Source organism: Equus asinus, unplaced genomic scaffold (assembly GCF_041296235.1).
Source record: "Equus asinus isolate D_3611 breed Donkey unplaced genomic scaffold, EquAss-T2T_v2 contig_800, whole genome shotgun sequence".
Lineage (NCBI taxonomy): Eukaryota > Metazoa > Chordata > Mammalia > Perissodactyla > Equidae > Equus > Equus asinus.
Genome location: NW_027225517.1, coordinates 723,738 through 740,840, shown reverse-complemented (window position 1 = coordinate 740,840; position 17,103 = coordinate 723,738). Strand labels below are relative to the sequence as shown.

The 17,103-nt window shown below is 46.1% G+C and overlaps 2 protein-coding genes across 2 annotated transcripts in view; one reads left to right on the top strand and one right to left on the bottom strand.

Annotated features, from left to right (window-relative positions):
- The first annotated feature begins 3,449 nt into the window (after window positions 1–3,449).
- LOC123278054 (olfactory receptor 4D11-like) lies at window positions 3,450–4,385 on the top strand. The gene has a single exon (XM_044750347.2). The coding sequence runs from the start codon at window positions 3,450–3,452 to the stop codon at window positions 4,383–4,385; it is 936 nt and encodes a 311-aa protein (XP_044606282.2).
- Window positions 4,386–10,372: 5,987 nt separating this feature from the next.
- The window catches only part of LOC106846401 (liprin-alpha-1), a 179,051-nt gene continuing 172,320 nt past the window's right edge, over window positions 10,373–17,103 (bottom strand). Inside the window, 4 exon segments of the mRNA XM_070503739.1 lie at window positions 10,373–11,729; window positions 14,449–14,614; window positions 15,509–15,577; window positions 16,545–16,720. Coding sequence (XP_070359840.1) covers window positions 11,704–11,729; window positions 14,449–14,614; window positions 15,509–15,577; window positions 16,545–16,720 — 437 coding nt within the window. The 3' untranslated portion in view covers window positions 10,373–11,703.

Here is a 17,103-nt window from a genome sequence, read left to right as displayed (position 1 = left end):
CTTCTAAAAGATCGTCAGTACATTTAAGAAGCTGTGTGCCTGAGACAGTTACTAACCCAGCGTTTTACTTTAAGGTAACACACGTATGAGCATACTTACTATTGCTTAGGCAATGCTCTAAGTATTGATGCTTTTGCATATATTAATTCATTTAATCCTCACAAAAATCACATGAGGGAGATGCTATTGTTTCCAGATACTGATGCAGAGCCTGAGGCCAAAGGGGTAAACTAACTTCTCCTGTAGCGTAAGCAGTAAGTACCCAGCTGGGATTGCAACAGGCTGTGCTATGCCAGAGGCCCCCAGGTATCTGCCTGCATGCTCTGATAACTCTTGGTAGCTTTTTTAGTTTTCCATATTAAGTAGACTTTCGACAAAATTGTATACAGAAGAAAGACAACTTGAATGGAAAGTGAGCTAGGTGAAAAGAAATATCTTCATTTGAACTGGAAAACACCCCAAAAAGTGAGAGAAGTGACTTTCACCTTTCTTTTCTTTCTGATTATGGTAAGAAAAAGGAGATAAACTGCAAAGAAAGAAATTAAGTCCATTCCAAGGATTCGCAAAATAAGAAAAGAAAGGAATTCAAGAGCAAAATGATTATATTGTAAGCACACGCCTAACATTTTAAGAAAGTGACAAATTGTTTTCAAAAGTGGTTGCATCATAACATGGATGGACCTTGAGAGAATTATGTTAAGTGAAATAAGCCAGTGAGAGAAAGATAATCTGTGTATGTCTCCACTCATATGAGGAATTTAAAACTATGGACCAAGAACAGTTTAGTGGATACCAGGGGAAAGGTGGGGTGGGGGGTGGGCACAAAGGGTGAAGTGGTGCACCTACAACATGACTGACAAACATTAATGTACAATTGAAATTTCACAAGATTGTAACCTATCAATAACTCAATAAAAAATAATAATAATAATAATAAAAAGTGGTTGCATCATAGCACATTCCCACCAGAGTTACAGTTCCTCTACATTTTTGTCAACTCTGATATGTCAATCTTCTTTTTTTATTGCAGTAACACTGGATCATAACATTATATAGCTTTCAGACGTACATCGTAACATATTTCGAAGACTGTGTAGATTACATCATGTTCCCCACCCAAAAACTAATCATAATCCATCACCACACATGTGAGCCTAAATCATCCCTTTTGCCCTCCCCTCTCCCCTCTTCCTCTGTGGTAACCACCAATCCAATCTCTGTTGCTATGTGTTTGTTTGTCGTTGTTTTTATCTTCTACTTATGAGTGAGTATCTGACTTTCTCCCTCTGACTTATTCCACTCAGCATAATAACCTCAAGGTTCATCCATGTTGTCACAAATGGCCGGATTGCATCATTTCTTATGGCTGAAGAGTATTCCATTATGAATATATACCACATCTTCTTTATCCATTCGTCCCTTGATGGGCACCTAGGTTGCTTGCAAGTCTTGGCTATTGTGAATAATGCTGCAATGAACACAGGGGTGCATGTATCTTTATGCATTTGTGTTTTCAAGATCTTTGGATAAATACCCAGCAGTGGGATAGCTGGATCATATGGTAGATCTATTCTTAATTTTCTGAGGATGCTCCATGTTGCTTTCCATAGTGGCTGCACCAGTTTGCACTCCCACCAGCAGCGTACGAGGGTTCCCTTCTCTCCACATCATCTCCAACACTTGTTTCCTGTCTTGTTAATTATAGCCATTCTGACCGGAGAGAGGTGATATCTCATTGTAATTTTGATTTGCGTTTCCCTGATAGCTAATGACGTTGAAAGTCCTTTCACGCGCCTGTTGGCCATCTGTATGTCTTCTTTGGAGAAATCTCTGTTCAGATCTTTTGCCCATTTTTAAGTTGGGTTGTTGATTTTATGTTGTTGAGATGTATGAGTTCTTTGTATATTTTGGATATTAACCCCTTCTCTCTTATTTTAGCCATTTTAATAAATGTGCACTGTTATCTCACTATAGCTTTCATTTACATTTCCCCACTGATAAATGACATCGAGCATCTTTTCATATGCTTAATTGCTAAACCTGTATCTTCTCGTTGAAGTATCTGTTCAAACCATTTGTCCCGTTTTTTTTTTAATTGGGTGGTTGGTTTTCTTATTGAATTTTAAGAGTTACAGCCATTCCATTCCTAGGTACTTACCTAAGAGAAATGGAAACATATATCTACATGAAGACCTATACAAGAATATTCATAGCAGCTTTATGTGTAATAGCCAAAAAATAGAAACAACCCAAATGTCCACCAACAAGTGAATTGATAAACAAAATGTGGCACATCCGTACAATAAAAGGGAACAAAATATTGGTACACACAAAACATGGATGTATTTTGTAAGTGAAACAAGCCAGACAAAAAGAGAACGTACACCTTTTAGGATTCCATTTATAGAAAATTTTAGAAAATGCAAACTAATGGATAGTGACAGAATGCAGATCAGTGGTTGCCTGAAGAAAGGGGGCAGAGGGGACATATTACAGAGTCACAAGGACACTTTTGGAGTGATATATATATTAATTAACTTATATCTTATTATATCTTAATATATATTAAGACATATTAATTAATTATCTTAAACATATTGATGATTGCATGGGTATATGCGTATGTCAAAACTTATCAAAGTGTACACGTCAAACATATGAGTCTATCGTATGTCAATGATAGCACAATAAAAAAAAATAGCTTTTAGGAAAGAAATTTGACCAGTGAACAGAAGAGAAGCTCTGAGTTACCACTTTTCTTTCATAGCTGAGGAGTTATTCAACATCCAGGGGTTTTGGTACCTAAAGTATATTAAAGAAAGAAACAAACAAATCTCCTTAAGGAAAAATAGAACGATAAAGAAGAATTGTACAGCTTTAAAATTGTCTGATTTTTCATAGCATTAAATCTGTGACCTAAAAAAGAGAGGAGTGCTTCTGTGAAATTCAGTCCAAAGACAATCATTTTGCAGATAGGAGTTCTTAAAGTATTTAAATGGAGCACCCAGTCTGGAAAAAAACCCACATTTGTGTAAAACCTCAAAGGACCCCAGTTGTACCAAATAGGCATTGTCTTATCTACACACCAAACTGCATCCATTTTTGTATCCCTTGTGCCAAAATATTCCCTTTCTGATTATTTACTATTCACCTTTTTATCTTGGATACTTACAACTTCTATTCTGAGAACATTACTTTTATGCATTTTCTAAAATACATATAATTTACAGAAGAAAACAATAATTAACTGCATGCTTATGGAAGAAGATGTCATGTAGGATGTGTTAACAATAACCTTGGAAAGAGTCTTCATGTGGTGATAATGCCTCACTAGTCTTCCGACCTAATACCCAACTGTAAACCTGAATCGATTAAGGGGGAGTAAACCCTTTCTGAAATAACACTTTTAATTTTTTCCAAGCTACACAAAGAAGAAGAAACATGATTCAATGGAGTTGGGAAATGGCACCAGGGTAAACGAATTTATATTTCTAGGACTTACTCAGTCCCAAGATCTCACTTTGGTCTTATTTCTTTTCTTGTGTTTTGTGTACATGACAACTCTGCTGGGAAACCTCCTCATCATGGTCACTGTGACCTGTGAGTCTCGCCTTCACACCCCCATGTACTTCCTCCTCCGCAATCTAGCCATCCTTGACATCTGCTTCTCCTCCATCACCGCTCCAAAGGTCCTAGCAGACCTTCTGTCAAAGATAAAGACCATATCCTATATTACCTGCATGATGCAAATATTTTTCTTCCACCTGCTTGGTGGAGCGGATATTTCCTCTCTCTCTGTGATGGCATTTGATCGCTACATAGCCATCTCCAAGCCCCTGCATTATGTCACCATCATGAGTAGGGGGCGATGCACTGCCCTCATTTTGGCTTCCTGGGTGGGGGGCTTTGTCCACTCCATCATGCAAATTTCCCTATTGCTGCCCCTCCCTTTCTGTGGACCCAATGTTCTTGACAGCTTCTACTGTGATGTCCCCCATGTCCTCAAACTCGCCTGTACAGACACCTCTGCACTTGAGCTCCTGATGATTTCCAACAATGGCTTAGTGACTACCCTGTGGTTTATCTTCCTGCTTGTGTCCTACACAGTCATCCTAATGATGCTGAGGTCTCAGGCAGGGGAGGGCAGGAGGAAAGCCATCTCCACCTGCACCGCACACATCACGGTGGTGACCCTGCACTTTGTGCCCTGCATCTATGTCTACGCCCGGCCCTTCACTGCCCTCCCCACAGATAAAGCCATCTCTGTCACCTTCACTGTCATCTCCCCTCTGATGAACCCCTTGATCTACACTCTGAGGAACCAAGAAATGAAGTCAGCCATGAAGAGACTGAAGAGAAGACTCATGCCTTCTGTGGTGGAATAGAATAAGAGTTTCCAACCTCTTCATCACCAAGGACTCCTTTCATCATTTTTCCCACAGAGTCCTATTTATATACTCAAATATATTATCAATAAACCAACTACACGTATTTTTTTTTATTTTTCTAGTAAGTTAATAGGTTGCTGGTAACCCTAGCTTCTGGTAAGCATAAAGTAACTAGTGCTACAGGATTGAGCTGATTGATGTATTTCCATTCAAAGAACAAAGTAACAATGTGTCAGGACAACTATATCGCAGGTGAAGAGATTGATTAAATCCAACTCCTTTTCCAGAGGTAAGTACACAGAAGCCTAGAGTTGGAGTGATTTGCTCAAGAACTCATATCCACTTAATCACAGAGATAAGTCTTCAGATACCCAATTGATTGCTCTTAAACCATTTGGATGTAATGTATTACATTACTGGACCTGTCTATGCCAAACTGTAATCCTGTTCTAGAAAGATTTCATGATCACTGCAAATGCAGCACCCGTATATGGGGACAAATGGCCCATCACAGATTAAGACATTTTTTTTTGCTTAGTTGAACACCACATGGGCTTGTGACCTCTTGAGAACCTCAAAGGCACACAATGGTTGTCCTCCTGGATTCCTATAAGGAATGAAGAAGCTTTGAAAGACTTCCCATAATGGCCTACAGGGATTTATCTTATGCAGAACTGCACGTGCCAGATTCACATTCTTGTGATAAGTTTAGACAAAGGCAGAACCTCAGAGATCCTACACAACGAGCAAGCCATTCTCATTATTCAAGAACTGATCTTGTAGTCCAGCCTTACCAGGGCCAATCTCAGACTGGGTTCTCCATTGAGAATTTACACTCTTTTCACTTCCCACTTCCTGAGAGAGAGAGAGGAAGGGTTAAAGAAGATAAAACTCTAAACAATCCAGTCTTCAATTTGTTGGTGTTTGTGAAGAAGAAGTAAAAGGTAGTGTTTTTGTCTGGGAAAGCATGGTAAAAGTAAACCATTATAGCTGAATGCTCTAACCTCAGAGTCATACGGCCTTGGGTCCAAATCCTATCTCTGCCATCCCTCAACTGTGTGATCTTGAGCAAATTATTTCATGTCTTCACAGGTCATATGTCACTTATAAAAAGGTACTTATAATATCCATCTCACGGAGTTGTTGTCAGGGTTAAAATGAGATGGTATATGTGAAACATTCAATGCCTGGCAGATAGTAAATTCTCAGTGAAAGGCAAATATCATTATTAATACCATCCAAATTGCTCTACATTATGCACATTCTGACCTGAACCCTAACCCTAACCCCCAATGACCTGTTACACTCTCCTACTACAGGGCCCCTACTCCTCATTATTGGAAAAAACTGATGGGGTAGCAAAACATAGGAATATACATTGAATTCAAAGCATTTTTCATCTTAAAATTTCCAGCTTTCTTGGGCCAGCGCCATGGCCAAGTGGTTAAGTTCGTGTGCTCTGCTTCAGCAGCCCAGGGATTAACTGGTTCAGATCCTGGATGCAGACGTGGCATCACTCGTCAGGCCACGGTGAGGCGGAGTCCCACATTTCACAACCAGAGGCACTCACAACTAGAACCTACAACTGTGTACTGGGGGGCTTTGGGGAGAAGAACAAAAAAAAAAGATGGCAACAGTTTTAGCTCAGGTGTCAATCTAGGAAAAAAACAAATTTCTAGCTTTCTGTCATTAAAACATGACTATAGCTTTGCTGGTTATTTTTATAGCTTAAAAAGTCATCCTGAAGCTGTTGACATAATGCATTGGATAGTTTCATATTAAAAGAAAGTAACAGATCAAATATAAACCCTTGGCTTTTCTGGCAGGGATAAGGGATCAGAACAAGAAGTCAGATCACCCAGGACAGAGAAGAGCCCAAGTAGAGTTAGCCAAAGGATACTGAGCATTGAGGACAAACTTTACTTATGTCCCACTTTGGATCTGGAACGGCACCATAAGCATTGATTAACTAACTGGTTCATTGCCATTTCTTGTCACCTGGTCTATAAATTCTAAATGTTTACCATATTGACCTACTTCCCCTAACATGAAAATTCTAAGAATAATTCACATTTGTCAAGTCACCATTCATAAGGTCCTGCTACCTTTGCTCAGGTAGCACTGGTCACGAGTCTCTAAGCTTTTCTATGTGAAATTGCCTATGAAAAATGCATGCCACAAACCACCTTACAGTCTATTTCATGCCAATTTGTCCTTTTCTGTCCTTCCTATCTCTTGTGAATCACTCAAATCAGAGCTTTATCACTATGTCAGAATTGGATGGCACCAAAGATCTATGGGGACTGAATCACTGATTGTATCTCAGAGGCATAATCCCAGGAGACCAAGGACCAAAGAACTCCTGCCACATCACTGTCCCTGAGACTTTCTCAAGCCATGTTTAAACACACAACACAATCTGATTCAATATTTCAGGAGAAGGAGAAAGAATTACATCTGATTACATAAACATTATCATTACTCTGGATGACATAAAATCTAAAGCTGGGTTGCATTTGTTCCAATTAAATCAGCTTTTATTATTTTTAAGCTCTGTTCCTAATAGCCATGGAAAGGTTGACTGGCTCTGGACACACACACATAGCTTTCAAACTACCCTTTCTTACATTGTTCCCTGAATCGAATATTTCAATGATCAACATCTCTGGGTACCCGTGAACCCAATAACATAAAATTATTCTGAAGTAATTAACCTGATGAATATCAACAGCTGTCACTGTGCTACCTTCCTAGATTCTAAGGGAGCTGTGGATCTTAGAGATGTAGATTAAGATAATTGTATAGCCTCAATGAATATATTGCATTCAACAGAAATTGGACATATAAATCTACACCATTCAGTCTCTAACAGCTGCCCTGACAGTAGCCACAAAGATTTGATTTTTCCCTCACTACCCTTTTATTTAAGCTTTATTTCCCAGCCCCCTAAGCAAAGCAATTTTGGTTAGAAGGAAGACAGCACAGTCCTTGGTGTGGTTTAACACACTTTCTTTAACACACATCTGCCACATTCATTTGGTCAACCAAGTCACTGAGGCTGGCCAAGCTGCAGGGGATGAGACCCCACCTGTCAGTGGGAGGAGCAGCAGAGAAGCTGCAGCCCACGTGAAGTTTTGTCGTACGCCATAGTTCATCAAGTCTAAGATGCCATCGTTTGTAAGACACATCCTGACTTCAAAGACACCAAAATGTCACAAAGGAGTCACGATAGAATGGATGAAACGTAGTGCGTGCATGCTGAGTTGTGGTGTAAAATGGGTGGGCTGCAGTTAATGTTCAAAACTTGGGTAAATTACATTCCAAAGTGAGGACCAAGAAGCAATTTTTCCAGACATCTAAAGACTGAGGGTTTAAAACACAGAGGGTCTCCCTAAAATAACTATTAAAATATTATCATAGAAAATGTCACACAAATGCAAAAAGAGAATACTATGATAAACCCTCATGAATCCATCACCCACCTTCAACAACTATCAACCCACACGGTCAATTTGGTTTGACCCATATCCTGACCTACCCCTCCACCAAGATTATTGTCAAGCAAATCCCAGACACGGTCATTTCATCTGTAAATACTGGGCACACAACACGTGCCCTCCGTTGTAATCATAGTAACCCACTTGGCCCAGCAATGAATAACACCTCCAGCCTTCCTCACGGCAACAGTGAACACGGATTCAGCTCTGCTGGGAGCTGGGGAGGAGAAAGGGAGGTGCGGGAAAGCTGAAATTCTCATCCCCCAGAAGGAGATGCCAAGAGGCAAAGTCCACACTGGAGGAATCGAGAGGCCACATTAAGCACGTGTTATGTAGGAGCCCGGGCGTCACGGCTCCCTCTCTCGGCTCACCATGTTCCCACTGGGGGGTGGGTCCCTTGGGGTAGAGCCAGGTCTATCCATCCGGGTATCTCCCGGGCAGGGCAGCTCTTCTCCAGAATGTCGAAAGGTGGAATGGGGTGAACGGGGGCCCCACAAGCATGTGTCTGTGTGCAAATCGCAGGATCCTGTGAACGTGAGTTTATTTGGGAAAGGGGTCTTTGTAGGTGTAACTAAGTGAAGCGTCTTGAGGTGAGACCATCCCGGATGACCTAGGTGGGCCAGTGACAAGTGTCCTCGTAAGAGACAGAAGATAAGACACAGGGTGGGGCCACGTGAAGACAGAGGCAGAGACGGGAGACCCGGCTCACAGCCCAGGAGGCCAACAAGCATTGAAAGCGGGAAGAGGCGAAGGATGGATCCTCCACGCCAGCCTCCCGAAGGAACCGGCCCTGCTCCTCCCTGCACTGGGTGTGCCCTCGGCGTGTGCCAGGTGGAGGGGCGCACGCAGTGCTGGCCTCGAACAACAGGACTCCAAAAGGTGCCCCACTGAGTCAAGGACACGCGGTTGCAAAACCACTGGCTACTTCCTCCTCCTCACCGAGGAGTTAAGCTAAGGAAATGTCAGAAACAGAAGCCTCTGAGCTATTTGGGAATGCACTCGATGACACGTCAGCGGTTAAGACAGCAGCCACAGCACCCGGACGCCCACCTCGCTATCCACCTGCCGGAGATACAGGGGAGACACGCTCCTCCCCAGACCCTGGGGAGCCCATCCCCATGAGCACAGGACTTAGCCAGCAAAAGAGCAAAGAAAACCCCAAACCCACAATTACCTTAAAGTGCATGATGTGAGACTTGAAAAGAGAAACTTAAGGGCAGCAATTATGAGGCTAAAGGAGGCTCGACAGAGATCTAGCGGTGGGAAGGGTCCAGAGAGTCTTCGGTGTGGCCACACCTGGCCTGCGAATGGCTCCCATCCCCGCCGACTGCGGGCGAGCCCTGGGACACTGCAGGTGGGGCGAGCAGACCCGGGAGGCGCGGCTGAGAGTGCGCCTAGCACAGCAGAGCTACTGCAACACCGGCCTGTGCTCTCTGGGTCGTTCTGAGCTGACTTTTTGTTAAAGGCGTAAACGGAACCACCGAATGAAGTTTTAATCAAACACCTGCAACTTAAAGAGCCAATGATGACCTGGTCTGCTTCCAGAAGCTTCAGGCTACCCAAGGCTTGCCCGGCTTTGGTCAGGCAAACGGACTGGTGGGTGAAAAAGCAGGGAAGCGCTATGTGGTTTTGAGTCTCACGCTTAAGTGAACCCAAGAACGAGGAAATGCCGAGAAAAGGCTGCCCCCAACAAAACTGGAAAACCAGCCAGCACAGGCTCTCAAGAGAACACCAAACCACCGGATCGCTGTGCCCTGATGGACACCAGCTGGAATGTATTCACCCGAATAAAGTAAAGACGTCACTCAGGAGAAGCGGCCATCAGCCCTGGAAGGACAGCAGAACAGGAAAAGGAAAACCGAGGCGACAGTCAGCAGCGCCCACCCAACACAGCGCGAGGCATGGGGTCTGCCTGGGCATCGTGCACCCCCAGACCTGATGACAATACTGTGGTGGCGGGAGGGCGGGCGACAGCACGTAGGGGCTGAGGCATCGGGTGCCCTGCGCCTGGCGCTGCCAGCCACGAGCGCCGCGCCTTGCCGCCCTGCAGCCCCTCCCCTCTCGCGCCGGACTGCTTCATGACTCAGGACTCCGTCTGAGCGCTCAGAGACCAGGCTCCCTGGGAACCGGAAGGACACAGCCCAGGGCGGGAGCAGCAGGAGAGCAGGGCCCCAGTGCGCGCATGGACTGACGCGCCTCCGCGCCTCCCTGTGGCCTGCGGTGCCTCTGAGCGCCAGGCTGCCCGGGCCTGGTCCCCCAGGTCTCAGCGAGAGAGGGTCTGGGCCTCGGGGGCCGAGGCGGGAAGCCCCTGGGCTTCCTGGCGGGGACGCCCCCATCCTGTGCTTCCATCCCCAGCTTTTTCATTCTGTCAACTGATTTCTACCCAAGAAAGTCCACTCGACGACGCTGCCGCCACTGAATCAGCCTGGAGCCGGAGATGAGCCAGCTGCGGCCGATTTGTCACAGAATGACAGCTTATTCTCAGTATCCTTTATTGGCAGTGGAAAACGCCTCAGTACTTTATTGAAAGAAAGCAATAATACTGTGATAAAAATAGTTCAAAAGGAGACTGTACATACTTTGTTACATAATCAGGAAGTTCACAAAAGATTAACAGAAAACAGAATGTAACAACGAATGAATCGTACAGGGAAGTTAAAAGCAGAAACCGAATGTAAACCGTCCACCGACAAAATGAGCTGTATAATAAATAACGCACCGTGGTGGGAACACATTTCCTGCTGGCTCTTTAATGTGCCATTTAAAAAGGAAAAGTTACATCTGCTACTTAGACAGTCCAAAACGGCTATATCGTCAAAAGCTAAAAATGTACCACTAGGTCCCTCCTTTCAACATGTTTACAAACAAATGTAAAAAGATGATTTACATAAGAAAAAATAAGGCCTTTAGTAGAGTCGCACTGCGTGGTTTCCTGGTTTCCGGGAGCCTGCGCCTTCCTCTTCCGGCACCGGCGTCCCTGCGGAGTGCGGTGCTTCCTGCTTGGTCCTCAAAGAGCAGCGGGGCGGGGGCCGGCGTCCACCCGTCGGGGCAGAGCCCAGAGAGCCCCCCAGCCCTTCCTGCGGCCGAGAGAAGTGCTCCCGGCTCGGGCTCGTGCGGGTCCCCAGGGACGAGCTCTGCAAGCTACTGAGAGCCACCAGAGATGCTCACAGTTCTGACGGCCCCTTCAGCCCAAATTTTATCAGAAGCTCATATTTAACACCAGGTACTTTCAGTCTGTTCACGCTGCAGAGTAAAGCATTTCTTGCTAGAAAAAGTAGAGTAAGGTCAGTCATTAAAACGCAATTGCTTGAAATTAAGTCTGCTTGTTTCAAAATGATTGTTGTAGAGCTGGTTACATTTGTCAGGATAACGCCCACCATGTCATGATGATCTTACAAATGCAAATGCAGTAAAATCCTCTTCTCTCTCGCCGATTATTATTAAAAAATTAATGATAATTACAATAAATGCATAATTTACAAAAGCCCTGTATCTTTTCATAGGATTTATACATACAAGCATTACAGTACATTCGTTTGAAAGACTAAAATTAGATAGAAGAACAGAATCGATTTGAAAGGATATTTATAGCCTGGATATACATGAAAAAGTAAGTAACTATATAAATGAAGTCATACGTTTACATAAATATAAGAAACATTAAATTCTAAAATATTTTCTCTATGGTATTCGTGAATTTTTCACTAATTAAAAACTCTGTAATAAAATATCTTAGGGTCCATATAACAAGTATCAACAGATTGCAGATCCACTGAATTCTGAAAGGCCGTCTTCGCCGGGTCCCGAGCGCTGCGCGGTCATCTGTAGAAGTAGTGTGGGTAAACTGGAAAGGAAGCACAAACAGGACAATCAGCCTTAGGACGGGCCGCCCGGCACACACCTGCGTCCTGAGGCCCAGCCCTGCCTCCCTGCCCCTTGCGCTGTAGCTGCTTGAGAACTGAGATGAAACGTCAAGGAGTACGCGTATCAATGAGAAAATTCCTTGCTGACTTCCTTTTGGCGTATGTCTAAAAGTTACCAATTAAAAAGATTAGGAAACCAATCAAACCTTCTGGCGGAGACGTGAAAAGTGGAGAGCGGAACAGAGCCCCCGGCCCTGGCGCCACGAGCAGGGGCTGGGCTCCCAGCCCCACGTCACCCCTTCAGCGCGAGCGGGCTGCTCGTAACTGCACCCCTGAGATGGCAACGCAGCTGTGTGTTTAACACCAGCCGCGAGGCCCTCAGGGTCGCACGACAGCGTGGCCCCAGGAAACCTGGCCGTGCGGGGTGCGGCTCATTCAAGAACGTGTATTTCTAAGAAAGCCAGCGGGCGCCGCTGACGTGGGAGCGACATCAGCGCGGATGCCAGGGTCAAGGCGGAGAGCCGCCGTGCCGGGCGCTCTCAACCACGGGTGGCCGCCAGCCAAGAGCTGAGCTGGTGAGCTCCTGCCACGCGCTGCTCTCCTGCCTCCCCACCCCCAAAAGACATTAGCAGATACTGAAAAGAGTCCAGCACTTTCAGTTTTAAGGAAAAAATGCAAATACACTTTTTTCCTTAATAAATGAGGATACACGAACCCCTCTGTGACCAACTGTGAGCATACAGAACACCAGAACCACGTAATGGGTGCAGCCGGGCTTGCGTGCGTGTTCCTAAAGGCCTGGAGGAACGGAAACGGGCTCTCCGGGCCAGGCAGCGTCCCCGTGCGGTCACCCGGCCGCCTCTGCGGCCTCCGGGCACGCGGAGCCCTCTACTCACCTCGGGGCTTCAGCAGGAGTAAGTCCTGACCGTGGCGGCGTCCAGCCTCTGCGCTCCCGACACGCTGCCTGCTCCGACACCGGGGAGGAAGCGTGCAAACACAGCGTGCGGTTAGTCTTCAGACGTCACACGGGCACACGTACACACACATCTGCACACCTACAACAGCACCTACTGAGGGCTCCCAGGGAAACTTCTAGATGGGAGCGGACGAGCCAGGGAAAGAGAACCTAAGTGTCGCCAGGAGGGGGTTCTCTTCAGCCCCCAGCAGCCCTGGGAGCCACTGGCAGCTAATCTCACGACAGCAAGGACGCGTCAGATGGTACAGACTTCGTGATGTCCTCTGTGTAAGTGACAACTACTTCAGCTGGTAACTTTGTTTCTCCTGAAACTCTCTAGATTTGCAGAGCAACTAGACTTTTCTTCGGGGCCTAAACGTGATATCCCCAAGGCCGGTGTGAGGTAGATAACCCGGGGCAGCGCTAGACACCACGGGGTGCAGGTGACCGGAGTCAAATGCAGGCCTGGCCTGACGGGAGACGCGCCCTCGGGCCACCTGCCCTCCACGACCGTCTGAGGGAGCGTCCAGGGCACTCCTCCCCAGGGCCTGGCTGCAGGGGGTGGGTAGAGGACAATGACTCATCTAAGAACACTAAAACCCAGTCTCAGTTTCTGCCGGAAGTGATGTGTACCACTGATGCCTTGTTCCTGTCGAGAAACACACGGCACGGCCCAAGAGGTGAGCCCCGACTCTCCCTTGCAACCTGGACAGGAAATGTGCGAACACCTGGAGCAGATATTCCCGACTGCCAATTACACAGTTTGCGTTCCCACGGGTCCAGCAGGAACACATTTTATCAAGAAGGTGCCGTGGTTCCAGAAGAGACGGCACGACAGCCGGCACTGTTGGTGAGCATGGGTCATCTTTCCAAATCCTGACCCTAAGGTCCCAAGAGGCCAGCTGCAACTTCCCCGACGCCCCTTATTTAAGAAGGCATTGAGCAGTCCACTCTCCCGGGGTTAGGCCTCAGTTTTCCTACAAGGGTCAACAGCCGTCTTCCCTATAATATATTCCCTACACCTCTCTCTAGGCTTCTTTTTAATTTATCTGAACTCTAATCTCAATGTCGCCGTCAATACTTAACACGGGAAGTGTGACTGATTCTGAGGAAACTGGGCACGAAGCTGTGAAGAAAATCAGAAGGCGCTCCGTCAGCCTATTCAATAAGTGGAGGGCCGAGTTACCGTTAGATTTATACAAATTACCGCGCTCCGGTGACGACCTGCCCAGGCTCACCTTCTTCCTCCTCTCCGTCCTTACGGTGCGCAGTGACAGGGACCAACGCCAGCAGGGGTGGAGGGAGGAAAGGGAAGGCTCACAGAGGGGGAAACTGTGTTCTCTAAGATGGACTCAGTCACCTCTCCAGGGGGAGAGACGTCCCGGGAGCACCCGGCGTGGCCCGAGAGCTGCTGCACCACCTTGCGGCGGAGCCTTCCAGGGCTGCCTGCCACACACACAGGCTACAGGACGTACACTCAGCACGCCGAGAACACACGCGACGCTCAGCTTTATTAGTTGGAAGGATATGCTAAGATTCAACCAGACAAGACTCTAAAAAACCTACATTATTGTTAAACTGTTATGCACAGATGTTAGGATTCATTTTAAAACACTTCACCTGGGCATGCACCAGTACTCAATGCCTTGTAACACATCCAAGAGGCCATTCTGGATCACTGTTAACATTCCAGCCACAAAGCTGCTCATGCCGCCCACAGCGGCTGGCTGCCCCTGCACACCTACCGTCCAGCTGCGTCTTCCTCGGCTGCATGGAGGGTGAGGACAGAGAGGAGGTGACCCGGAAGTTGGCGGGGAGAGTCTCTGCGGACCCAGCAGCTAAGCCACGAACATCCTTTGGTCTAAATTTTTTTCTCCAAGAAGGTGCTCTCCTAAAGCTTTTATCATGGTCCTGGGAAATTAAAGGACAGAAAACAAGACTGATTTTAAAATAAAGGACAAATATAGACAGTCAAGTTACCAGCCTTGAACCTGACTGCTGAACTTGTCACTGCATGTTTGTTCACACCTATTTAACCCGTTCCTGATAACCACAGGATCTACTGTCCCCACCGGGAACTTCTGAGAGTGACGGGCCCAGTAACACTATGTGGGGCCCTCGCTGGGCATCGATGAGGACGGCCCTGGGCCGCCCAGGTGCATGTGCCTCCTGTTCATCACCCCGTTTCCCTTCTTATCTTGGAGAAATCATCTTCTTGCCATGTAAGATAATACATTTCTATTTGTCTTAAAATAGTTTCCAAGCTGTAAGCAGTTCTGCCTTAGAGCTGGGGAAGAGCCAGCGAGCGCTCCTTTAGCTGTCCTCCTAGTCACCAGGCAAACTCACGTTTTCTTAAGGGGCAACGAAGGAAAGAATAAAAACAGTGTGGGAACAAACGAGTCACGACTGTGTGAGGGGAAATTAACATGTTGCGTTTCTCTAATCTCCTTCTAACAGGTTTCTCCAAAGCACAGGGACTCTGGATTGGGGTCAGACATCCAGCGGTCCCCAAACATACCCCATGGACGCCATGCCTCGGCTGCCACCAATGTTGATGGGAACAACATTTTTGAGGGCTATCAAAACTTCAATAGCAAATATTTTAAAAACAGAAAACCTCAGACTGAAAATACGAGTTTCTTACTATCTCATTTGTTAACACATTTTTGAGAGCAAAGCTTAGCTCAGGAGGTAAAATCATCCCCACCCTTAGAAGAGAGACTGCCGACGGGGCTCACGTGCATACAAACAAATAATTCACACTGAATGCAAATTTAAATAAAATTCATTAGGCTGAAAACTCACTTCATCAAACCTTCTGTCCGTCCCCATGACCAAAAGGTTGTGAAATTCTCTTTCCAAGACAGCGCGAGCCTGAAATCATAACAAAACAACAATACCGCAAAGCTTCATCAATCTAATCTGAAGGACGTTAGCATATCACAACTGTTTTTCAAATCAAGACTTTTAAAAAGCTCAGGCTATAAACACCTTGAGCCTTGACAGCATTTAATTTAATCGAATTAATTAATTTATTTGAGGAAGATTAGCACTGAGCTAACACCAGCTGCCAATCCTCCTCTTTTTTGCTGAGGAAGACTGGCCCTGAGCTAGAATCCATGCCCATCTTCCTCTATTTTATATGTGGGACGCTGCCACAGCATGGCTTGCCAAGTGGTTCCACGTCTGCACCCGGGATCCGAACCGGCGAACCCTGGGCTGCCGAGAAGCGGAACGTGCGCACTTAACCGCTGCACCACCGGGCTGGCCCCCACAACCACATTTTAAATTAGGGGATTCCTGCGGAGCCCATGGATGGGCTTTCAGGGAAAGGGACCCATGACCGCTGGCAGACTATCTACGAAAGTGTGCTCTGTGGGTTGGTGCTGGTGGGGGGATGGGGGGTATTGGCAAAAGACATACAATCTTCTGTAGAAGAAGAATAAATTTCCTGATTCTCAGGTGAGCCCGTGTGTCAAAAAGAATCACACAGGGCAATAGAAACAAAATAAACAGAATCTCCATCGGTGTACCTATGAGCATTTCTCTTTCCACGTAAGAACTAAATACACGTCATCACTCCTACGAGCATATGGACTTGAATGAAGTTTCCCCTTGTTTTTTGTATTGCAAGACTCTCATGCTGACAACAGAAAATGGAAGGACAAGCAAAACTAATGAAGAATTAAGCATTGCTGGTTTGGAACCAGTATTTTGTGGATTAGGGATAGTTGTCTGAGGTACTGTGAAGTTTTGTGTCCACTCAGTTAACCAGCTAGACGTCTCCATCAGGAGACCTGACTGAACGCTGAGTGAGAGCCGGGCCGGCTCTGCAGCATACCTGTGTGTTCTGCTTAGGGATCCGTAACAAGAGCGCCAGTGCACTGAAATCGAAGGTTTCATCTAAGGCCACAAGTGCACCGTGAACGCCACTCTCCACCAGATTGTTTGCATATTCTTTAAGACCAATTGAGAGGATCCAGCGAATCACTCGATCGTTGCTCCACACAAGCACGTCTACAGGTGAACAGAAACAATTAGAACGGCGTCTGCACAAAGCTGTCTTCATCATGCACACCTGTAACAGCACACAGAAGGTGGGCAGGCAACCGCTGCTGTATTTAGAGGTCATGCCTCGGCCCTCCTCCATCGAAGGGAAACTGTCCCACTAGAACTCATGCTGCCAAAGAACCCAAGAGCAATGAAGTTCTTACAGACATTTATTTTCTAGAGAACAGAAAATGAGGAGGATCCAGGGTCAGAAACCAGAAGGACAGAGAAGAAGCTGAATGCCCACCAGGCACGAGCGCGCTTCCTCTACAGCCTTCAGAGTTTCTGAAACACTTTCTTTTCGTCAGAGAAGGAGTTGGCGCCCTGCTCGATTCAACACAAATCTCTCA

Excerpts from the sequence above, each read along its gene's own strand:
- LOC123278054 (XM_044750347.2), top strand. The coding sequence starts at position 3,450 with ATGGAGTTGGGAAATGGCACCAGGGTAAACGAATTTATATTTCTAGGA.